This window comes from Gigantopelta aegis, unplaced genomic scaffold (assembly GCF_016097555.1).
Source record: "Gigantopelta aegis isolate Gae_Host unplaced genomic scaffold, Gae_host_genome ctg830_pilon_pilon:::debris, whole genome shotgun sequence".
Lineage (NCBI taxonomy): Eukaryota > Metazoa > Mollusca > Gastropoda > Neomphalida > Peltospiridae > Gigantopelta > Gigantopelta aegis.
Window position 1 is genome coordinate 277,420 of NW_024536441.1, and position 27,294 is coordinate 304,713.

General features: G+C 35.8%; 1 protein-coding gene across 1 annotated transcript in view; it reads left to right on the forward strand.

Moving 5' to 3' along the window:
• The window catches only part of LOC121367015, a gene marked incomplete at its 3' end in the record, with an annotated part of 124,665 nt that overhangs the window by 93,554 nt on the left and 3,817 nt on the right, over positions 1-27,294 (forward strand). Inside the window, exons 3-4 of the mRNA XM_041491219.1 lie at positions 482-580; positions 20,233-20,325. Of these exons, the coding sequence (XP_041347153.1) occupies positions 482-580; positions 20,233-20,325 (192 nt within the window). The remainder of the gene's footprint in view (positions 1-481; positions 581-20,232; positions 20,326-27,294) is intronic.

The window sequence follows — 27,294 nt, forward strand, 5'->3', positions numbered from 1 at the left end:
GATAACAGATTTAATAGTCATTTTTTACTGTGCATTTTCACCTATGTTTGGCCCATAATTAAGGTATATAGGTAGATACATGTAGGTGAATGAAATATTAATAAGCCCTACCCCAAAAATTGACTTGTTCCACCAAAATGTTTCGTAATTTAAGGACAGTCCAAAAATAAAAAGAGAGAAAGAAAGGAGAATTTCATCTTAAAGTGGGGCAATCAGTTTTCTAGTGCTGCTAGGACAGGCTGGGTCAGGTAAAGACAAAATCGTGAACAATCGTGGCATTTTGCAGAATGGGCGTGATATTTTTTATTTTATGAGTCGCTGAACCAGTCGACTAAAATAGCCACAAAATGATGTGGGGCAAGGAATCGTGCTAGAAAAGAATCCACTTGTGTGCAAGAAGAAGATAGAGCTAATAAATGTAGTACTCCTACAGTACCAAACAGTGTATAATTTACATAAAAGTTTGTTTTCTTATTTGTAGGTCCAAAACCCTGTGACTGGTGTATCGGACTTTCTGTTGTGATTTCCATCCTGATTGCTGTTGGAATTGGTCTTATTATTGGTATTTTCCTGGTCAGTGGTAAGTATATGTAGTAACTTACAGAATCATGTTGATGGCTGTTTTGTGTCTAACATATGTTTGTCTTTTTAACTTTTACTTTACTTTAGAAAGTGTCTTCTTTTTTCTCTTCTTTTTTTCTTTCTTAAAGTGTTTTGAAGATCGAAATTGTAAATTAAAATTTCTGACTTTCAGATAGCCAAAGTCGGTCGAAGTATTCCGATATCACACTACTCTTTGGTTGATTTAACGATCAAGGTGTTCTGAATGCTTTATTAACCACAATCGGAAAGCCTTGTGACACATTGGCATATTCCTATTGTAAATGAGCTTTCACGAAGCCTTAATTAGACCAATCTCTTCTTAGCCAGTTTGTCTGCGCCTAACGTTAAGCTAAATGTTATATGGAGGGAATATGTTAAATAAATAAAGAGCACTCTAGAATTTGTTTTTCTTTTACTGTATTGTTGGTAAATTTAGCATAAAGTCAGTAAAACTAAATAAAAAAGAAAGAAAGAAATGTTTTATTTGACGACACACTCAACACATTTTATTTATGGTTATATGGTGTCAGACATATGGTTACGGACCACACAGATATTGAGAGAGAAACCCGCTGTTGCCACTTCATGGGATACTCTTTTTCGATTAGCAGCAAGGGTTCTTTTATATGCACTATCCCACAGACAGGGTAGTACATACCACGGCCTTTGATATACCAGTCATGGTGCACTGCCTGGAGCGAGAAATAGCCCAGACCGACCACACATCGAGCGAGCGCTTTACCACTGAGCTACGTCCCGCCCCAAACTAAATAAATAAAATATGTCCTAGTTTTAATAAATGTAGTCGTCAGAGCACAAAACAACAGTACCTGAAAATGAAAGTAGTAAAAAAGTACCAGTAATAAAAATCGACGCTTTGGAGACAGATTTTTTTAGTAAATTTAAATGTGAAAACATTCATTCACACGGTGAAAGTCGTGATCACATAATTAAGGTGCTGTCACCACATTCTGAATTAACACTGAAACCACCAGTTCAACAGTCTAATAATAATTTAATGCCATTGAGACAAAGTCAGACAAAACTACTCTAACACCCAAACAAAAATTGCAAGTTTAATAAATAGCTGGTAACTACCTTGCGACAAAGTTTTACAAGCATATTTTACACGGTAGTAACTACCGCATTTCAAGCTAGTATTTGGAACCTTTTTACAACCATGCGACCAGCTTGTTGCATGCTTGCAACTAGCATCTCGCAAGCTTCTCGTACGCTTGCGATCAGCTTCCCGCACGCTTGCGATCAGCTTCCCGCACGCTTGCGATCAGCTTCCCGCACGCTTGCGACGAGCTTCCCGCAAGCTTGTTCAGTTTAAGCTAGTATTTGGAACCTTTTTACAACCTTGCAACAAGCTTCCTGCACGCTTGCGATGAGCTACCCACATGCTTGCTACAAGCTTCCCGCACGCTTGCGACGAGCTACCCGCAAGTTTGCGACAAGCTTCCTGCAAGCTTGCAACGAGCTACCCACATGCTAGCTTCAAGCTTCCTGCAAGCTTGTTCAGTTTAACCTTCTGACTACTGCAGGCGAGATATCTCGCCCGACGTCACGTCAGTCGATATACTGTACACTGTATACAGTGCATTCCCCAATTCATATTTCCCGCCGTTTTGCACACGACACTCACCGGAAACGGAAATATAATTAAAGAAAAAAGATTTGTTTTCAAAATGGTGGTTTTTGTTTTGATTTTTTCAATTGAAAATACCTTGAAATTTTGAGTTCAAAAAGTGGTTTTCGGCAAGTATTTTCGCTTGACAACAATGGCGGCACGTCGCGGTAATTTTCAGGGATCGATAGCTGATTGTAACAGCTAATTTGATAATAACTTTGATCATTTTACCAACGCACGCAAATATTGCAATATGAATCGTACGGGTTTTTTAAAAAAATTCTGGTACCACTGTTATCGGGAATAATGGACATAAATACTGGACAGCTGGCCACAAATGCCCGTAAGTAAACGCAACTTTTTCGATTTTTTGCCTAATTTTAATCACCATTAGCCGATCTAAAATAATAAAAATTACAAAAAAAAGACACGAAAATAATACTTACCGATTCATATATGAACTTTATTTCATGTATTTATGAAACATTTAAGTGAATATATGTGAGTAAAAATTATAAACTTGTACCCACTCAACGTGGTTTTTGTTAAAAATTAATCCAGTAGTCTAAAGGTTAAGCTAGTATTTGGAACCTTTTTACAACCTTGCGACAAACGTCTCGCAAGCTTGCGACAAGCTACCTGCACGCTTGCGACGATCTACCTACAAGCTTGCACCATCATCAGTGGCAGCCATCTTGCATCTTGTATAATTCTTTAAAAAAACAACAATGGTTTTAAAGTGAAAAACATGAACAGTTAAAACAAAAAAATAGCTGCTACATGTTGTCAGATATTTAGGCTACAAAATTAGTTTACCTGTATGATAGACATGTTCCATGTATGTGGGATAGTCTTGACTAAACTAATATGCTAAAAAGCTCATGGTCCTATATTTTTCTTGTTGTTGTTGTTTTAGGTTATATTCCTCCACTGCCCCCCACCACCCACCCCTCCAATCTGAAATTGTGTAACCTCCCCTGGTTTTGATAGCTATATATCTGCAGTGTGTCTGAGACCACTTTAGCAAATCTTTGCTTTGTTTTAATCATAATATATGGCTACATACTTCACAGAGTGTCCAAATAACCAATTCTGAGATGAGGGGTATACTTTAGTTTTTTTTATGTAAATAGCGTTCTAAAATCATAGATATTTGCACACTATATATGCATTTTATTGCTAACATAATGGCCTTGGTAATAAACATTAAATTATTGACAAAGACACCAAACTTTTATAATTATATCATTCGAAATGTCATTTTTTCCAAACAAATGCCAAAAAATTGATGGGCAGGGTTTCTTTTCGAGTGTATTCGTATATACGCCATGCATTGTTGATTAAATGTTTATATTCGTTGGAAAGCTATTGAGTATTGTATCCAGCTATCCAATGGTACCAAGGTTATTAACCCGTTTCCTGCCGTTGACGTGTATACACGTCAAGCGTCATCACAATGACGTCACTTAGCATTGTTTTCATTTAAAAATCGTTTTCTAAAATAATTGTTGACATTTTTGTCAAAAACAAAGTAAGAAAATGTCAATAAATAGTCTTAGAATGACATATCCAAATATTTTAATGCCTAAAAAAGGTACAAACACAATCAAATAGTTGTAATCCGACGGCATAAACAATCATTGAAAAGTGCCATTTCCCTATTTCTATTTATAAACAAAAGGTCATGTGACAGCACATTTCCCGCCATACAATTTGACAGCAGTAGTACACATTGCTTGAATGTGCTGCTAACTGTTTTCATTAAAAATTACAACGTGATTACTTATACTACAGCAGACGATATTCTAACTAGCTATGTTTGCTTGAACAGTTATGTTGACTATATGATCGAATACGTACATGTGCTCGGTGTTCGTTGTGTTGTTTTTCTGCCAGTTTTTCCTTTTTGCCTTTTCAACATGACATATTACATTCACATTGGTATTAATCACTACTGAGTGGATATATATTTGTTCTCTTTTAAAAAAAATTTAATTAGAAACGATAGGTTACGAATATCTGCTGAACTAGTCTGGTGAATACCTTGAACTATATTATTTTCAATAACCAATCACAAAACATTCTCGTTGCGTGTCACACATAATTATGTGGCGGCACCGTTTTTTTTTTTTGTTTTTTTTTAATTATTATTATTATTAAAATAGATTGAAGCATGTACTATACTGTACCAGTCGTGGATCCAAGGATTGTGTGTGTGGTGTGTGTGTGTCATGCATGGCTTTTATGAATAAGTTAGCGTATATAAGCAGTGAATGTTTTGTAATTATGTTTGTATGGTAGATGGCAATTTTTTAAAATCAGGCATGTGTGCTGGGATTTTAGGTGGGGCTGTCTGGAGAGCGAAGTTTATAGGGGATTTTAGTCATGCTCCGCCGGAATATGGATTTTGTTGTTGTTGTTGTTGTTTTTGTTAATCTGCTGAGTAGGGATCGGAAAGGGTGATGGTCGACCCATTCCCTAATCATCTTGAGGTAAACTGTAGTTGTGTTGGATCTATTGTGTTTTGATAAATATATTACTATTAGTACCAACATCTAAAATGCGGGCGAAACGACAGAAATATATGGGCAAAATTATCTGGTCTGAAACCTTCATGTACTAATAACCGGCCTCGGTGGCGTAGTGGTTAGGCCATTGGTCTACAGGCTGGTAGGCACTGGGTTCGGATCCCAGTCGAGGCATGGGATTTTTAATCCAGATACCAACTCCGAACCCTGAGTGAGTTGTCCACAAGGCTCAGTGGGTAGGTGTAAACCACTTGCACCAACCAGTGTTCCATAACTTGTTCAACAAAGGCCATGGTTTGTGCTATCCTGCCTGTGGGAAGCGCAAATAAAAGATCCCTTGCTGCTAGTCAGAAAGAGTAGCCCATGTAGTGGCGACAGCGGGTTTCCTCTCAAAATCTGTGTGGTCCTTAACCATATGTCTGACGCCATATAACCGTAAATAAAATGTGTTGAGTGCGTCGTCAAATAAAACATTTCTTTCTTTCTTTCTTTCATTATTAGATTACAAGACGTAAACTGAATAATAAGTACATTTTAGCATATACTATATTATTATAAACAACGAGATTAAAAATAAAATCTTTTGACTGAAATGCCAATATGTTACTGGCGAATATATATTTAGATTGGCGAAAGAATTTGAATATTGGCTAATTTTTGGGCGAACAAAAATAGCAACCCAGCCCTAATAATACATAATATATATAATAATATGTGATATATAATATATATAATAATAATATATATATATATATTCTTCAAAAAAGTAGGGGAACTCTAATAAGAATTTACAATTGCCAAAATTGTAAGGTATATTAGCTGTGGGAAATGGTTATATGATAATAGTGAATTAACTGGTTTTATGACCACCAAAGATCTTGAAGGACGATTGGGGTCAGAAGTGAAAATTGAAAAGTTGACGATTTTTTTTTATCAGTAAATCGCAAATTCAAACAATAAAAACGACTGAAAACAAAACAATAACAAGTGTATGATGAACAGAATGAAAAAGATTGACAGAAATAATATTCTACAGTGATTAATGGACCTTCCTGGAAATTGTCAAAATTGAGAATGACACCCCACGCACGTGTACGGGGCAACTGCGTGATGCATGTGCAAACTATGGAATGTGTTTCGGTGTTGATAAACAGACCTGAACGTTCTTTACTAGGAAGTCTGTGGTCAAAACGTATGTTCGGTCTAATAGTTAATATTAACATTAATATTTCAGGTTCTCCTACTTTTTTTCTCTCAAAAATTGTTTAAACAAATTATTTAATGCAAATAAAATGTTGTATTCAGGATGTAATAATCACAAATCATAAAACGATCCTATATTGTTGATAAAAATATCAAAGAAAAATCGCAAAAAGTGTAGTTGACCTATATTATCGCCGTTTAACCCAGATACGATACTTCGTGGGACCAACTTCCAGTGATTTCTTTTTCTTTCACTCACTCTATAAACATGTCAGAAGAAGTTGCACAAATATAAATTCATGATTCCGATAATAATGTTTCCAACGTTTACTCGTGTGACATCTCAAGTGATCTATTGTGGTAGGGCGCACATTTTCTCTGTCCGCTCGGACTACCGGGCGTCACACATAAACGTTTCATATTTTTGACTTCTCAAAAATTTCTTAATCAGTTCCAACTACATTTGGTGCCTCACATAAACAAATTCTGATCCCCCTCCCCTCTCCAAGTGCTTAAGCGACAGGACCCAAAATGAAAAAAACCCAACAGCAACAACAAACAAATGAAGCAGCATAAAGCATACGGGCTCGAGTTAAACGAAAATCCCCGAATCGCGATAACAACAATTATTCATATTAGCTTTACTGCCAAATAGCAGGGCCTTAGCTAGCGGGTAGAGGCAATGGTGTGTGTGTTTTATTTTTTTATAATAGAAAAATAATAGAAAAATAGTTTATTGATGCTGATATTTTAAGTATGTAACCTCCCTGAAATGGCCACAAAATGGTGTCTTGCGCCTTCCATGCTCATTGGTTCATTGTTTAAATCCTAGTTACAGCCCTGAACAGCTATATAGGGTTGTAAATGAATCACTACATCTTTTTACATGGATTACAACTAATATTGTGTCAGAGTAAAATGATGGAAATACATGGTGTAAAGGTTTTAGGCCAGCTCATTTGCCCGAAATGATATACCTGGATAATATTCAAATATGTAACGGCAAATAGATGACCAGTGTATATAACTTGTGAATGTCCCCGGGGTATGGATGGAGTTCACAATAGTTAGTATATAGTAATTGCATTTAAACTAATTTGTTCAGATCTACTAGCACATATCCGAGATCCATTTCCTTGTGAATTTGGACATTATACCCCTCTTCCAAGATCCTAAGAGTGGGGCACAAATAGGGGAAAATTAAGACATAGGTCTTGTCCAGGAATACCATAAAAATATCAATTTTGCGAATTTCATTAATGTCGTGTCAGCCGCCTTCCCTCCCCCCCCCCCCCCCATTACCCCCAGGCAGGAGATAAATTCCTTAAACCATCTATCATATAGACAAATGCATTTAAACTATTATGTCTTCAGAACTACTAGACCATTTCCAACCAAATTTATTTGGCATTTGCTCTCACCCATGGAAAACCCAAAATCATGAATTTGGTCATTTTAATCCCCCTAGAGAAATGGGTGCCCTGCACTCCATGTGTTTGGTAGTTGTGGTCGGCAATTTACTCAGGTGACCCTTTAGATCCATTTTGTATCATGCATAAGTGTTCAACACTGGATACACATTATGTATACATATATAATTAGGGATCACATGTTGTTGTTTGTTTCTTTGGGTTTAAATTTTTTTTAAAGTGAATTGTGACCATGTGAAGCACTATTGCAAGTACATGTATCTTGTGTCACAATAAATTACTGAAATGCATAAAATCCTTTTTACTATTTCTAGTATTCTAATATCAATGTCCAAGGTTTCTGGCAGAGGGTATGAAGGGTAATATGGGGAATTAATGGATACGTTTTAATAATTTTTATAACTATTATAGTAAAAGAGCTGCTGTTTAAAACTTGTAAATGAAATGCAGTGTCCAATTTCAAAAGATTCCAAACCCATAACCACCTAGTAGCGGCAGTTATGATCTGTTTGGAGGTTTTAAGTACCCTCAAATTATTGATTACTGGTGCCCTTTACTTTTGACCTTGTGACCCAAAAGTTGCATGCACATAGCAAATAGTTTCCTGTTTTACATTGGTTTGCATTGGTTACCATGGTAACAGTTTTGATCTGGGTACCATGGCAACATATAGTTTGGAACTGGTTACCATGGTAACAGAATTAATAATTTTCACCTATGTTTTCTACAGGCATAGTACAATTATGTCACTATACATTGTTTTTTTCTCAGTCCTTGAAAATTATATTTTGTTTAGAAATTTGTTTTCTCTGTTTTGCATTGGTTACCATGGTAACAGAATTCACAGTTTTCACCCTTCTCTTGTAAACAGCTGGGAGCTTATTATTACGTCATTATACAGTGATTTTATATTTATAAATTCATTTGCAATATTTCATATGGGAAACAGTTCCTCTTTTTGCATTGATTACCATGGTAGCAGAATTAATAATGTTCATAATAATGTTCATTTGAAAATGATGGGAAGTGAAAGGACATATACCTTTTTTAAAATCATGTGTCATTTGACAAACATATATAACGTAATACAGAAAGTATACATATTTTTAGTGTCTAGGTAATGTTGGACACAATGTCCATAAGTTACAAAAATGTGTTGATGGTAGTATGTGTAGACCCAGTGATTTTCTGCGATTGCGGAAAACGGACGGAATTCACGGAATTCCCATTGTGAAACGGAATTACAATTTTCCGCGAAGTTTAAAAAATTAATACCATTTTACTATTGCCACACCTTGTAAAACTGACGATTGGCCCCCGTGTGCAGTAATATTGGCAAACGCATAGTGTCCTATTTACCGGTGCTACATTCAGCCAGACCGAACAGAAAAACGTAAACCAAATGGCCACGTTAGGAACTAAAGACTTCGCGAACGTTGGCGAAACGTTTGCTGGCTGAACTTCGGACTGGTTCACTGCTTAGTCTGTTGCGCCTGCGCAGATGGGACAGGGTTTTTTTTTTTTTTTTTTTTTTTTTTTTCTCTCAAGGAGTAAGTTCAGTCAGCGGTTTGTTGCTAACGTTTGTCATGGAAGACTGATTTTTACGTTTTGTTAACACTAAGCCCCCATTGAATAAAACAGTGCACTCAATTGTTGGACAAACATGCTTTATGTAGTTGTTATAACTGTAACCTTTGCTCCAATTTTTCACTACTAATATGAAGGCCTACTTTGATTTGCAGCTGTTGCCATTGTAACATAAATAATATAACTGATAACAAAATGCTATAATTACATAGGTGGATCTTCTTCCGATATGTGTATAATTTCATGTTGAAATTTCAACAGATTTTAATAATATTACTAGAAATGTGTAATATAGTTAATTGGACATTATCTTCATAATTTACAAAAAAGCGTTGATGACAGTATGTGCATTGCACCCTGTAATTCTGAAAAAAAATTGCCATCTATTTAATTGTTTCTTTAAATCAATCACTGTGGTTAATAAATCACAGCATACACTTAAATTAAAAGAAAAATAGTAGTTTTTAATTCATGTTTTCTTAATTATTAATGAAAAAATTGTATATTGAAATGTGCAGCTGTAGCCATGGTAACATCAATAAAATAACCGTGTACAAAATGCTATCATTACGTAGGTGGATCATTATGGTATATATGGGTGTAATACTGTAATTTCATGTTAAAATGTCCACAGATTTTAATAATATTACTAGAAAGGTAAAACAGGCGAAAATTCTTTAAATTTGGCAAAAAGAATGCGGCAGGATAAGGGTGAATATAACTTATTTGGAGATGGAGTAAATGCCTATAAACCTTCACATCGATAGCGAAAACAAAAGTCGTAAAATAGGCCGGGTAACATCAAAGAAAGGGGTCAAACTAGTATTTTGCCCAGAGTTGGTGCAATCAACAGGCAGATCATACTACAGGAAGGAGTCTGCTACACAAAAATACTAGTCCCATAAATTCCCCTTTCAGGTGACACCCTCCTCCATCTACACCTGGACTAGTAAGCGTGTGTTCATAAATAAACTGCTAGCTCACACAATTATACCAAAATAGAAGGAACAATATCTGGAGGGGGTGGGGGAAGAGCCTCTAGTGTGTGTGGGTCACAGTCAGATTGGGAATTTCATTTATCGGAGTCTAGAACAGGCGATAAAACCCTGCAGTAAATGTATGTTTCATAGATAATCCTGACTAAAATGGATAAATATTAGGTCCCTGGCATATAAAATGTATCAACAAGCCAACCCCAACCCCCCCACCCACACACACACACACACACTGAAACCACACGCACCAACATTCCTAATAAAATTATGCTAGCTGTCCTCGAGCATACAGTGGTATCCTTCTGATATTTGAATCACCTATGGAGGGTCTGTTGGTAAGATAGACGGTAAAGGTGTGTTAGTAAATAATCCTAAATAATCCTGACTAAATCGGATAGATATTAGGTCCTTGGTGTGATCTGGTTGAGACAAGTTTCACTGTATATATAACATAATGATATATTAATGTCGGTATAGGGTGGGGTCACGGTCACAATGAATAGAAAGAAGCAACTGTCAATGTATTTATTATGGAACTGTTTAAGAAATTAACTATAAACTTCTATCTTATGAACTTAAATTAGGCAGACTAATTACTTTGTAGGTCATAGATTATCAGGTCAACGGTCAAGGTCACATACAAAAGAGGTAATTGTTGGGCATTTCTAACAAAAAAGAAACAATTGTTGGGCATTTCTGACAAAACTTCTTACAAAATTGTTAAACAATCTGACCTAAAACTTCTACTATGCAACACTGATCTATATTTTGCTTTTAAAGTCACCAGATCAAATGTCACGGTCACAATGAATAGAAAGAATCAATTGTCAATGTATTTCTTATGGAACTGTTCAAGAAATTGACCTGAAACTTCTACATCATGACCATTATGCTAAGCAGATCCATATTTTGCTTTCTTTCGGGGTTACAAGATCAAAGGTCAAGGTCACAGTAAAAGGAGACAAATTAACAATATATTTCCTACAAACTGTTTAACAAACTAACATTAAGCTTCTACTTTTATATTAGACTGATCCATAACGATCTAGCTTTTGGGGGTCACCCGGTCAAAGGGCAAGGTCATATTTTGCACAGTCACGCCCCCAATTAAACCTTTTTTTTAACTTAAATTTTATAAAATTATACACACATACATACATAGTCGTCCAACCCCCAACCCCCCTCCCCCCATGTAACAAACTGACCTCAATTGTCTGCTGAATGACCTTAGTGCTAGATAGCCACATATTGGGTTTGGGTCATTAGGTCAAACGTCAATGTTACTTACATAAAAACAAAAAATTTGAAGTAGTTTTTTTACAAACCATTCAACAGACACCACTATCACGTGCTAAATGATTTTAAGTCATTATCAGTAAAACATGCACATTAGATTTCTATGTATTGCTGTTAAAATCATTGAGAACAAACACCACAAAATCCTCATGTAAAGAGTAGTTTTAGAACGACTTTTAAGGCCACAGAGTCAAATATCAAGGTCACTGTACATAATTTTGTAAAAGAAGGTTTCTACGTTATTTTACTGCAATCCATTTGACATGTTCATCTAAAACCTGTAACACGAGGATGGACAGGCTTTACTAAGATCTTTAGGTGCAGGTTACTGCAAAAGATTTTTTTATTTTTTATAGTGCATATTAGGCTTGTTTGTACTAAGAAGTGTATTATTATGTAGATTAAACTCATCAGATACAACACCAAACTCCTGAGCTCTGTATAATAATACATTTTGTAAATTGAACCCAATTATTGTAATACATTTCCAATGGGTTGCCCTTATATTGTAGTATATGCATACAAGGGCCATTAAAAATTAGGGTAAAAACAAATGTCTGCATTACGTTAATGTTGAATGGTCCTATGTTGATCTTTGAGGGGCGGGACGATGCTCAGTGGTAAAGCACTCATTTGATGGCGGTCATTTTGGGATCGATCCCCATCGGTGGGTCCATTGATCTATTTGTCATTTCCAACCACTGCACCACGACTGGTATATCAAAGGCAGTGGTATGTGATATCCTGTCTGTTAGATAGTGCGTATAAAAGATCCCTTGCTACTAATAAAAAAACATAGCGGGTTTCATCTAACACTATGTCAAAATTACCAAATGTTTGACATCCAATAGCCGATGATTAACATATCAATGTGTTCTAGTGGTGTCGTTGAAAATCTCCACCTTTTTGTTGATCTTTGTGGCAAGTAAACAATAAGTAATGCAAAATCTTGCACTTTTAATACTCCGCTCTCTCTCACCCTCGCAATAAAATATAGAATATATGGTTTCTACGTTTAGATATCGTGGTTATTTGGCGAGGTTTAGAAAACAGTGTAACAGGCGAGCTTCAGCTTGCCTGTAACACTGATATCAAAATGTAGTAACCTGATTTTTTTTTTATTATCATGCAACTCTTTTTAAGTTATATTTTTGTAATATTTTTCGGTCAAAAGCGGTATAGAAATGCATCCCACGATTCCCCATCTCCTTGAGAGCGTTACGTAAACAGGCACAGTGGAGACAGGTCTCTAGTCCCCCCCCCCACCCCCACCACCACCACAATAATTCTGAATCAAAGATAATATTGTAGTAAATCTTAAGGTAAAAATGAATTTTATTTGTAGAATGCAGGAAATTGCATTTCAGGTCATCTACTTTTGAAAAGTTTATGAGGGAATATACCCCGGAACCCCCTAACAAATTATTTCCACCCTCGATCTGTTGCCGCCCCCCCCCCCCCCCCCCCCCCATCAATGTCTACTTGATTCTGCTGTGCCTGGTACAATGTGTCGAATGGCCCCATTCGTAAATAATAAAGTAATATCGCTGGTCAGTAAATATACATTTTTGAGCGGATCAACACGTAATCTAATAGATCGAGTCACCTCCAGCTCTCCCCTTGTTGATATTGATATGTAGTTCCCGTACATGATATGTAGGTCCCCTACATATCAATAAGCGGAGGGCTGGAGGTGACTCGAGATAGCAGTTTAATGGTCGCTGAGCAGAACTATTAACCGTGTGCAAACACGCACTTGCTGTTTGACACATGACCTTACATAATGAGCACGGACATTACTTCAAAAATAGGAAGTTGTGCATTTTAATCTTTATTAAAATATAATACCGAAACTTTGCATCGGATAAGGCGCGCTTGCAGGGTAGGGTTTCAGGGTGGAAACCCCTCCGTATTCAAGGAAATTTTCTCTTCCTCCCCCCAGTATATTTTCCAGAGCATGACCCCATAAAACTGCACTCGTCAGAGTAAGAACACCCCCCCCCCCCTCCTTGTTAAAATGCCTGCATACAAGCATAACCACATCTACTGGACTAATGCAAATGCAATGCCTTACCGCTGCATAATTATATGTGTGACATGTTATGTTTGGATTTTGTGATTGGTTCCTAAAATTGAGGAAGTTCAAAGCAATCCCCCCTGCGGGCCTATCAACCTTTCCGAACTTCTGAGAATACATAACCTACCGGTAGTTTCATTTAATGTAAGAGTGATTTAATGGGAGTTGGGGAGAAAAACATCATCGAGCGTAAATGCAGTTCACCTTTATTAGTGCAACAAAAACAATTCTTATTCTTATTTTTATTTTTTTTAGGCAATTCATCTTTGTGAATAGCTATATAGGCCTGTAAATTGCATGCAACATTACACTGCATTACCGTACCATAAAGTTTAGTGATTTTTTTTATGAAGTAAGACATGTAAGAATGATATAATTTGTCTCAACTGCAAGGGCAACCACTGTGCATACTCGCGAGAGTGTCCGCGGTGGAAGCTGGAAAAATTAGTTCCAACAGGTAAAGGTACAAAATAAACTGTCCTTCATGGATGTCAGAAGGTTGGTGCAGACAGCAACACCGACAGTGGCTAACAAGTCATATGCAGCTGCAGCTGCTGCCAAAGTTGCCACCAGCAAAGCCAAAGATCAAACCCATACTTCCTCCCGATGGAAAATAAAGTTATCCAGTGGAACTGTCGTGGGCTTAGGCCCAATTTTGATGAATTAAGTCTTCTAATTCAAAAGAATAATCCTCTTGCAGTGTGTCTTCAGGAAACCTTCCTGAAGGATATTGACAGTATTAACATCAGAGGATTTAATCTCTACCATAAATGTCAAGAAACTGAAAATAAAGCGTCTGGGGGTGTTTCCATTATTGTAAATGAAACTATTCCCCAGAGTGAAGTCCTATTAAAGTCAAATTTACAAGCTGTGGCTGTAAAGGTCACGACTCATAAAACTAATACTCTCTTTTCAGTTTATTTACCCCCTCGAAATACTAGGGACTTTCAAAGTCTTCTTGATCAACTCCCTAATCCCTTTATTATCATGGGAGATTTTAATGCTCACCCCACTTTGTGGGGGTGCGATGACATAAATACTAGAGGTAAACAATTAGAAGACTTAATTCTCAAAAATGACTTAATATTACTTAATGATAAAAGTCATACATACTTTCATCCTACAAGTGGTTCTTTCACATCCATTGATTTAACCCTTTGTAGTCCGTCACTTTGTCTTGATTTCTCCTGGAAAGTTTGTCCAGACCCTTGTGGTAGTGACCACTTTCCAGTTATTTTGGAGAATGATGGGCGTCCATCACTTGAAAGGGTTCAGAGATGGAAGTTGACAGGGGCAAACTGGGATCAATTTCGGCATCTATGCAGCACTCGACTGCAACAAACTGCCATGACTGGTGCTGATGATCCCATGTCTTTGTTCACCTCCATCTTGAAAGCTATTGCAGAGGAAACTATTCCTAAGACTTCGGCAGTACCGAAGTGTTTCAATAAACCATGGTTCAATGAGACATGCAAAGATGCAATCAAAGAGCGAAACAGGACCATCGAGAGGTTCAAATGCGAACCTACCGGGGATAACCTGAATAGTTATCGCATTGCTCGGGCAAAGGCTCGTAATCAGTCAATGACATGGATGTGACGTCTCATCGTCACATTACCAATGCTTTGGCAGACAATTTCTGTCATAACTCTTCTTCTTTCAGTACAGATGCTTTTACATCTATCAGAAATAAAGCTGAAAAGCAACCTATTAACATTTCATCTGAAAATGCTGAAGTATACAACAGGCACTTCTCTTTGGAGGAGTTGCAGGACGCTCTACCTATGTATAGAGCCCATGATACTTCAGTAGGACCAGATGAAATACATTATCAATTCTTAATACACTTACCTGAATCATCCTTAATGGTTCTATTAAATATCTTTAACAAAATCTGGATTTCAGGTGACTTTCCTTCTGATTGGAGAAAAGCCATTGTCATTCCTATTCCTAAGCCTGGTAAGGATCCAACAAATCATACTAGTTGCATTTGTAAAACCATGGAAAGAATGATCAATCGTAGACTTGTCTGGTATCTTGAGTCACACAAATTGCTTACTAACGTGTAATGTGGGTTCAGGCCTAGACATAGCACGGTTGATCATCTTGTTAGATTTGAAATGTTTTGTAGGGATGCTTTTATCCATAACCAGCATTTAGTATCGGTCTTTTTTGACTGAATGGGGAGCAGATCGAAAGGTTATGCACCGACTTTACAGATTTTTAGTTCAGTCTAAACTTGATTATGGGTGCATTGTGTATGGGTCAGTACGTAAGTCTTACTTGCAAATGCTAGATCCTATACACAACCAGGGACTTAGGCTTTGTCTTGGTGCTTTCAAAACATCTATGGAGAGCTTGTATGTCGAAGCAAAGTATCTAGACGTGCAAAGCTTTCTCTGCAGTATGCTACAAAGATTAAATCAATGCCAAAACATCCTGTACACAATGCGGTGTTTGATAATAAATATATGAAGTTATTTGATGCGAAACCGAATGTGATTCGAACATTTGGTCTTCGCATTAACCTTTAGACTACTGGATTAATTTTTAACAAAAACCACGTTGAGTGGGTACAAGTTTATAATTTTTACTCACATATATTCACTTAAATGTTTCATAAATACATGAAATAAAGTTCATATATGAATCGGTAAGTATTATTTTCGTGTCTTTTTTTGTAATTTTTATTATTTTAGATCGGCTAATGGTGATTAAAATTAGGCAAAAAATCTAAAATGTTGCGTTTACTTTACGGGCATTTGTGGCAGCATGCTGGTCCAGTCTGCTTATTTATGGGTCCCCTCCAGTTTTTATTCCCGATAACACTTGGTTTTCTGACCTTCATTCTGTCAAGCCCCCAGTCCTGAGGAATTTTTTTTTAAACCCGAACTACGACGTTCATATTGCAATATTGATGAATTCTTATTCAAAGAATTTTCGTTGTTGGTAAAAACGATCAAATTTATATCAAATTAGCTGTCACAATCAGCTATCGGTCCCTGAAAATTACCGCAATGTTTTGGCGACGTGCCGCCATTGTTGTCAAGCGAAAATACTTGCCGAAAACACCACTTTTTGAACTTCCAAAAGCTTTCAAGGTATTTTACATTGAAAAAATCTATAAACAAAAACCACCATTTTTTGAAAATAATCTTACACCGTTTCTTTCTTATAATTCTGATTTCCGAGGGAGTTTCGGTGCGGGGGGGTGAGTGTCCGTGGGTGCCAAACGGGCCGGGAAATATGAATTGGGGAATGCACTGTATACAGTGTACAGTATCTCGCCTGCAGTAGTCAGAAGGTTAAGCAGTTTTTATCAGTTTCCAACATTGATTTATTGAAACAGACATTTTGGAAACGTCTTCATATTTTATTTTTGCCACCTTGGTGTATCAAACCACCAAGCCAAGTATGATAACAGTTAAAAATGAAACACTTTGCATGAAACCATCTCTGTGCTACATATCTAGCAGCAGACAACATTATAGAACGCGCTGTATATTTTTTACAGCTCCAGACTTGGGTCCGGGGCTCAAGTTCAAAATGTATTGAAGACACTGCATACATGTATTTTTTTAAATTTTGAAGTTGTCGGCTTATTTGGAATGGACTGGATACACCATAATTATCTAGTAGACCTATTTTTTGACATTATTAAATGTTATAGTAAAAAATGAATCATATTTAATTAGCTTATATTATTCTGGGACAAAGTGAAATCTATATTGTAGTTTTAACTCATGCTAACATGAGCGTATCCACACATATAAAAATAACAATGGAATTTTCTATTACTACAGTTGTTATTCCAAAGGTCAGTTAAAGGGATGCTTGCATAAGGCTTTTGGACTGGTATGCATATTCAACAATATATAATGCACAGCCATTTTGTACCATCCCAGTGAATACGCCCTCTGACGATCCAGTGGTTACGTAATACTTAATGTGTCACATCAGGAATTAGTCTTAGAACTGAAGAAACAAAATATACCTGATTTTTGTGGATGCATCGCAATGTTCTGTAATAATATCCATCCCTGTAAGCCAGCAATAAATATATATTATTTTTCAATACAAAATAAACCACCATTGTCAAAGTGTCAAAATAACTGTACTATGTTTTGTCCATAAATTAATCCACGTACTGAAATAATAATTAGAGTGTTTTCTTAGTTAATTGGTCTTTTCTTTCTGTGGCCTGTACCTGTGGTTCCTGATTGGCAGGTGTATATTTAGACAATGTGTCTAGACACACTAAAAATATGTGCCTCTTTTCTTAAGATCACAGAGAATTGTGTGATAACTGTGCAGACACCCTAAAATTGTAATGGACATTATCAGCCGTCCTGGTTTATTACTATAGATAATTCTGTAAAGCCCTTGATTAAGTAGACTTCCCCAGCTAAAATTACAAAACTGACCAATTACGTAGTCTCAAAGAAAAGAAAATTATCACTTGGGTATCTTGAGTGGTCATTTTTGCTTTAACGTACTCTTAACAGTAGGCCTAATAATATGCATTTTTGCTTTGGATTTTTTTAAGAGAGAAAAATACTATAACTCTATTTCGTTCTATTGATGCAAATTGAAATATATTTAGTTAAATAGTTTATTATACTACCAAGCCATTTATGTTGTTTTACAAGTCGGGTTGATGAAAGCATAAATTAGAGCATTTGTTTACATTGTGCATACAGGAGTTGGTCGGAGCTGAAATCACTTAGCCCCAAGCTACAGCATCGAACGCCACAAAAATGAAACAACATGGCTGCCCCCAGTTAGCTGGAATAATCATGTTTTTCTATTAACTCTAAAATTATGTGTTTTTCATTTGTTAAATTGTCAGTATGTGTTGGTGGTCCAGGTATGCATCTTATAATTATTCACTAGCATAGCCCATTATGTGGCGACAACGGGGTTCCTCTCTCAATATCTCTGGTCCTTAACCATATGTCCAACGCCATATAACCGTAAATAAAATATGCTGAGTGCGTCGTTAAATAAAACATTTCCTTCCTTCACTGGCGTAGGAAACTGGGGGGTGGTGGTAAGGGGGACATGTGCCCTGCACTTGTGCCACGCCAAAGGGTACATAAAAAGGGTACTAAATTATTTATAAGAGGAAAAACAAAGGATATGTATATGTATTATACAGATATAATAATGGATATAAAATATGCATGTAATGTAAACAAGATAGTTATTCAGTTAATTATGTTTTTTAAGAAATATATCACAAATGACTCCTATAGAATATATTTTTGAATGCACGACTCCCAAAATAAACCCCTGTGAATCATGATGACTCCCATTTTCCAGATGCTAGATGGAACCCTGCTCCAGACACTGTGAAATTTCTAATAAAGTCATATCTATAAACATACAATTTTTATCGTCCACATTGTAACAAAGATCAGGTGGCATTTTAAATGTTTTCATGTTGTTACATGTATGTAAGATGGGTAATTCATTCATTCATACCGATATAGGCCACACCCCATCACACTCTTGTATAACGTTCAGTAGGGTGAAAATTCTAATGTCGTCATATTAAAATACAATTTTTTTCGACCACTCAAAAGAATTAAAGTTGGTTTTGTTTAACAAAACCACTAGAACAAGTTCATTTATTTAGCCTTAGAGGAAACTTAATTGCTACATTTTCCTGTTAGCAGCAAGGGATATTTTATATGCACTTTCCGAGTGACAGAACAGCACATACCATGACCTTTGATGCAGTGCACTGGATGGTACGATAAACAAGAGACCCACAGACTTTAACAGTACCTGAGTAATTTGTTGACCCACCTACCAGACTGAGGTCGTTTTGTGAACTATCCTCGTGGGTTTTTTAGCTGGAATTTTGCTACTAAAACATTCTTTCATTGATCCATTCATTCATTCATTCATTTATCCATTCATACACTCACTCACTAATTTATCTATTCATTTATTTATTCAGGTCTTAGTTGTTTGTTGATGCTAATAGTTGTATAACGACCACAAAATGTTAATACTGTGGGAACCATTTGATCAATAGTATGGCACACATGTCCGGTTCTTGATTTATTATTTTATACAATTATTTACAGTTTGCAGTTATATTTTAATTTAGTAATTTTCAAAACTAAACATATCAACAATCTAAACCTAACATTTGACATAAAATTTGCTTTTTCTAAGTCATATTACAAATTTTTTCATACCAACATTACAGCCCTTTTAGTCATTCATTTTGAATGTTTGTCAACCCAATATCTGACAGCATTACAAACGGTGTTAATAAACTCGTTGAGCCCATAAACATTAGTTTTGACATCAAGATCACATTTCTAAGTGCTGTATAGTTCAGAAGATATACAGTTTGATGATTGACTGGTGGCCATTTTGAAAAACAGGTGCCATCTTGTTCACACCAACTTGAGAAAATGTCATCTTGTATTTTTATGAACTCAGACCCCAGAAATCAATTTCAGCCATACTTCCGACCCCAGTTACTCAATCCTTGTCCAGGCCATATATTCCTATCAATTCATATAGGATTATCAAACATCACATGCAAACTTGTACAACTTGGGATGGCAGTGTGTTGCATACTATTACTAGGTCACCATGACCTACTTTTGACAGGCATATCATGTATCTTGCCGATACTGTTGTTTTCAATTTAACCCCTTCAACTACTTTAATTTCCCATCATTTCTATAATGTACTGTAAATATCAAACTTTATATATTGTAGATTGTATTTGTATGCATGTTATTGTACATAAGACCACATACATGTACACTGGTGTTTAAGAATATATTTAGTCTTGAAAATGCTTTAATATTATCTTTACATTGTGTTGTATGATCCGTGCCATTCTGTTTTTCAGGTGCATTCTTGAAGAAGATCATAGTAGCAGTGGGTGGAATTCTTCTGATCATGGCCATTGTTGTTGCAGTCCTACTGGGCATCCAGACAGATGGTAGGTACAATGTAAATGTATATCGAGTTTAACTTCAACTAAACAAAGTGTCATTCATTGGGTAATGGAGAGCAGTTCCAACATGCATATAAGGTGAAACCTGTGTTAAAAATCCACAAAGAAGGATAATTAAAAATTGACCACCTAAATCAAGTGGCAGCATAATACAGGACAGTTTTTACTATATTAGATCTATTGGGGAAATAAAAATGTGACCTGTTATCACAGGTGGCTGCTTAATATAGGTGGTTGCTAAACAGATTTGACTTTACAGTGGCATGGACATTTTACTAGCCTTACCAAAGATTGAGCCTGGTGTGAAAAGGCATTACTCCCTAATACCCCCCAAAAAGAGGGTTGCTTGATCAATAAAAGTGTTAACTTCTTCAATTTAATGGGGGAATCAAGGCCTCTCATATACCCAGTACAATCTGTTATGGTGCGGGTTTTTTTTATTATATCGGGCTTCACTTGCTTCAGATTAGACCCCGTAGAATTAATTTACGTCTGCTACTCCAGTTGTTTTAGGTTAGCATACAGCCATATATAGGTACGTGTAGCTGGCCTCAGACACAATTAATTTCGCTATATGTTTCTATATAGCCTTAGTGGCTATAACATTTTTATTAATATCAGCAGGCCCGTGACGTTTTGTATGTACCTTTGCCTGCATGGGGGACACATACCCTGAAAAGGACAACCCCTGTTGTCCAGCTCTTTCTCCCAGCATATTGGTTTAAATAGACACACCCTCTAAACCAGGCCGGAGTACACCCATTTTACCCAAAAGGACTACTTTTGCATAGGCCGGAATTACCACAAACAAGTCTTCAATATCAACAAGTTACACATGTTTAGAAACTACATGCTATCCCCTGTCACTTCAGTCAAACAGTTGCCACTTCATAGCTGTCTGCCATGAAATAATCACAGTCAAACAGCAGACTACTTGTGCGGTCAAATTTCCGGATTTTGAACAACCAAATGGGAAGATAACTGTAATCTGAGGCCTATCAGTCCATTTTTCCCCCTAAAAACTGGCCCACACTAATGCATTTCAATGATGTACATATTAAAGCAATGCTCAGTAAGTATCGGGATGTCACCTTTAAACTGAGAGTATATAGAGGTTGTGTTAAAACACCTACCACAGTGCCTTGCCATGGCCAATTTTAGCAATGGAAACTTGAGGGACACCAACTTCAAAATGTAATAACTTTATCAAATGTTGGAATTTCTTCATACAATGAACAGCTATTTTTTCTTCTACATATGTTCTATCTGCACAGTGTTGTCTTGCAAAGATTTTGAAATATTTAAAGGAAAAAAAATCAATCATTAGATTTTACTTCATTTTTAATGAAATATTAAACTTTAAATTTAAATTTTTGAAATTTTTTTAAATCTGAAACTGTAAAATTTTGCATTTTAGATATGATAAGTGGAGGCTTATTAAAGATATGGTGACTGAATTCATGGTACATTATTAGAAATGTGTCGGAGGGATGGTGAAAGTCACAAAATTGGGGCCATTTGCAACAAATTTTTATACACTAATTTCAGGGAAAATTAGACATGATAGGCCTCAGATTAAATTTTGACCTGCTATATTTACTTAATCTACTTCATTTACTGTATTAGACATGTAGCCACTTTGTAAAAGGCAAAACAGCCCATATAAATGCATATTATTATGAATATGCCCTACAGATGTTACTTAAGTATACACCATAATATGTTTTTTGTTGATGACAACTTTGAAAATGAACATTTTGTCACAAAATGCTGATATAAATCCTACCAAGAGGTACTTGCACCATATTTTTCAGTTTCCATTGATAACTGTTAACAAGTGTAGTCATGTGCCAGTGTCTGGGATACCTCAGTGTAGTATTTCTTGATTGGAAGGATGTTTGTAGTAATGACCACTGAATATGCATTATGGATTATTCTGCCATATGTATTACAAGCCAAATGTTAACCTTTTTGGCACATTTTCTGCAATAAACTTGACAAGTGTACCAGCATCTGATTACTGAACACAATAAATACATCCAGACAGCATAGAATATTAGCCTATTAGATTTTCTAAGGATAAAAGACCATTTTTGAAAAATGACTGAAGTGTGTAATTTACATAAATGTAGGTGAAATGTATTATTACAAGGTTCGCACAGGCTTGAAAAGTACTGGAATTTCAAGCCCTGTCTTGAAAAGTCCATAAATTTGAAATTAACCTTGAAAAGTACTTGAAAACTACAGAATGTCATGAAAAGTCCTAAAAGTAATTGAAAAGTCCTTGAATTTCTGTATGTTGTGCTTGAAAATAATTATTTCAATAAAGATAGTAACAATTTAAAATATTAGCGGCGAGAGCGTATATGTTTTTTGACGAATGCGGATCATTTACTGTTGATTCGGTGGCTTCGGTAACTTCCGTACGGTTCCGGTAGCGTCTACAAGTTCGTTGATCGTTCGTCAAGCTTCGTTATATTGCAAATGGCCGCTCGCATCAGCGAACACGTTAAGTGGCTGTGCTTTTGTGGAAGTATTTGTCTTTGAATTGTGATCATGGGCAAGTGAGTGTTTAATCGGATATGGCTGACCCAGTTGCCTTGGGTCAGAGAACACAAATGTGACCGACATAAAGCGTCTTGCTCGCTGTGCAACAAGTGTATTGATCAGAAAACTGGCAATATGTTGTCTGTGACTAAGTCAAATGCATTCAGGCGCACTGTTGTGGACAAAAAGAACGATCCCATAACAGTTGAGGAAAAACTGAATGATAAACTTTCTGCTCTGAAGGGTTGAACAATTTGCCTGTTTGCCTATTAGCATGACATTGGTTATCCTCACTGAGATTTTTTGTGTTCAACTAATGCTTGCTTTGTTTAGTTGTATTGTAACAGTTTTGCAGTATTCTTAATGAACTTCCCATTAAAAGTGTCTTTTCTCACATACAGAAAATGTTTTTTATGAATATTTGAGAGGTAAAATGTCCTTGAATTTCATAAGAAAAAGCCTTTAAAAACCCTTGAAAAGTCCTTGAATGAGATCAGAACATTTCTGTATGAACCATGTATTAGAGTACTTAATCTTGTTAAAAACTGTATACTATTTATTTAAAGTGTTTAATTACATTTAGTAGTGATATATTCATTATATTTAGATCTTCTGTCCAATTGCAATAATTGAGAAACTCATTAAAATTCAATTTGTAAAAAAAAAAAAAAATCTCAATAGTGACCAACAAAATCCAACTTTTGCTCTTTTTTACCAAATTATTAGCTCAAAACTGTTAAAAAATATTGCAACAACATGTAGTAACATCAGAGGTAATTTTATGCTATTTTGGAGGATATTGAAATTTAAAAGTTGAACATTTTAATTTAAAGTTTTAATAAATTAAAAAAAAAAGTTTTTTAATTTAATAAAATATTTTGAAAATAAATAAATGAGTTTTCATATTCCTTGTGGTATTCACAATCAGTCTGTGTAATTTCACCTCTCTGATTATAATACTTTCATCAGAATCAAGCATTTAACGGGTGTAATGTGTGAACTATATCAGGCCTCAGACCACAATTAATTTCGCTATATGTTTCTATATAGCCTTAGTGGCTATAACATTTTTATTAAAATCAGCAGGCCCGTGAAGTTGTGTATGTACCTTTGCCTGCATGGGGGACACATACCCTGAAAAGGACAACCCCTGTTGTCCAGCTCTTTCTCCCAGCATATTGGTTTAAACAGACACACCCTCTAAACCAGGCCGGAGTACACCCATTTTACACAAAAAGCACTACTTTTGCATGGGCCGGAATTACCACAAACAAGTCTTCAATGTCAACAAGTTACACATATTTACAAACTACATGCTATCCCCTGTCACTTCAGTCAAACAGTTGCCACTTCATAGCTGTCTGCCATGAAATAATCAGTCAAAAAGCAGACTACTTGCGCGGTCAAATTTCCGGATTTTGGACAACCAAATGGGAAGATAACTGTAATCTGAGGCCAGCTTACATGAATCTTGGCATGCATTAAAGTTGCAGTCACAAATTTATTTTAATATTTAAACAGTTTGAATAGATCCTGCAGTTCAATATTTTCCTGTGACACACTTCTATGGTTTCTATGAGTGATAATCTCTAATCTTGGTCATATAGTAAAACATTATTCACCATATATATTATATCAACACCACATCAAAAGATGGAACACTTCTTAACCTTCCAACTATTTGATTAATTATTGACAAAATCCATGTTTTTAACTTCTACTCACCTATTTTCATGTAAACATTTTATAAATAAATAAAATAATGTTAATATGTGAAAGCGTATTAGATTTGTGGGCACTTCTCATTTTTATGATATTTGAAAGTAGTTAATATAATGGTTATACATGTCCATATACTGGGTCCATATTTTCGAAGCCATCTTAGCCACAGTATGTTGTAAATCCGTCGTAAATGACCGGCAAATGTCGAAGCGTATTTTCGAAAGTGTCGTAACTCCAAAATATCGTAAATACGTCGTAGATCCTATGACAGGTTCCTACCTGTCGTAGACTAGAAACCAATATGGCGCCTTACTTCTTATCTCATGATAATGACGAAGATACAACTCCCCAGTTTTGTAAACTCAAAGTATTTTGCTATCAAAACTTTAAAACAGTATATTGCAACCGTGGCCTTTGATTGTTACGCTACCTATTTCAGAAAATGTACCAATCGATATAATGGGGCCTGATCGGGGTGGTTGAAGAAGGCACAGGTGTGAAATGTGACATGCACCGAAATAATGTATCAGAAAACCCAAATAAAAGAAATATTACTGAAGTTAACCCTTTTGACAATTTTTCACTAATTACATTAATAAAAAAAATAGACATGAAACTGTTCCAAAGTTAATATTATTCCAAAGTTAATATTATTTGAAATGTCTTACTGGTACATAAAAAATGTAAAGATTTTTTTTTGTATAAATAAATAATTATTTTATTAAATAATATTTATACTGCATTATTAAGATAGTAAAATATGTTGTGTGAACGCTTGAGGGGGTGGGTGGATGTATGTACAAACATTATCTAGCGTTACATGGGATGAGTGTACTGAACAACATTACGTAACGCACTTTTTTATCACTGAAATATTTTGTTTGTAATGTTGTGTTTTTGTTTACCTTCTCATAAACACTGTCATGGCAACAGTGTTTAACTTAGGTAATTACAGCTATAGTTCTTCCCACAGGGAACGCCTTTTTCATATTATGAAATTTACTACAAGTTATTTATTTCTAAGCGATTGTTTTCTAAACTGCACACAAAAATAGTAAAAAAAAAGAATTTATTTCCAAAACACTTTTACTTTTCTTGTTAGGTAAAACTAAGACTGAAATTATTTACAAAAAACCCACCATTTTTGTAGGAGGATGAGACAAACTATAGATGTAAACACACAATGATGATTATAAATCGAGTATATTCCCCCCCCCCCCCCCCCCCCCCATAAAATCCTGGCTACGCCAATGGCGCAGATATACATGTCTTGTATATGCAGGTAACCCATATTGGGGAGGGGGAAATACACACTATCTTTGACAGTATGTATGATTTTATAAAATTTAATAGTTTTAAAAAAAGGTTTGATTGGGGGGGTAGGGTAGCATGACCCTGTGTCCTCGCCCCCCATTACCACTGATCAGCGCTTTCCCAAATCGCAAAACAAACCAAATCAAATCAGTTTATTCATAAGTACATAAACACCATAGCATGTCTTGTTTGAAAATGGGGAAGGTCTCCAAACTTTAAATAATTTTTAAAAATTGCGGGGTGTATGGTTTAGCATTACGGGAGAGGGAGGGTGTCTAATTTTGACACAAATATTAGGCTGTATCCATTTTCCATAATGGATTGGTTATTTTTTGTTATTAAAGTATAAAATTAAAATTTGTTTTGTTTAATGACACCACTAGAGCATATTGATTTATTAATCATCGGCTAGTGGATGTCATACATTTGGTAATTTTGACATATAGTCTTAATGAGAAAACCTGCTCCATTTTTCCATTAGTAGCAAGGGATATTTTATATGCACCACCCATAGACATGATAACACATAGGCCTACCATGGCCAGTCGTGGTGCACTGTCTGAGACGAGAAATAGACCCCCCCAAAAAAAAAACAAAAAAAAAACACGAAAAAACCCACAACCCCAATGTACCCACCGCCGGGTATCGATCCCAGACTGACCGCGCATAAAGTGAGGGCTTTACCACTGGTCTAAAATAATCATAATCAAATAATTTTAAAAGTTGAATTATGTGTATAGTACTTTGTGTTCTGGGTCTAATTAATGTAGTCTAATCACTGTTAAACAACCAAAAGAAGAGAAAATAAAGTTGGACCTCCCCCACATCCAAAATTAATATTTCCAATTCTGTGGAACCCAGGTTTCTCTTACGGGGCCTCTTTGTTGGGGGTTCGGGCGCTTGCATAATATCCATTTTGCCAAGTCAGCTGTACCGAGATGAAGTTTAAAAGGAATTTCCTTGATGACGTCACCGAGAAATGACCCATCTTTTTTTATCTCCATTTAATGAGAGTTCCCATTTTCATTTACGATAAATATCGTAAATCATGACACACTAAAAAAACTTTACGATACCTTCGAAAATCTGTCGTATTTTAAATCTACGACATTCGTATTTTACTCATAACTACCTACGATATGTAGTAGCTAAGATGGCTTAGAAAATATGGGCAAAGAGGATGCAATATTAGTTGAATTATATGAAAAACGTGTCTATTAATTGTTGGCTGTTTGGAAGAGCATTTGACATTTCTAATAATGATGTTACATGTACGTATAAAATTAGACCGAAATAGTAATAATACAACTATATTTATGTTTGGTTTTCAGCATTCAAAATACACAAACTCACTTTGTTAATGTTGCCTCT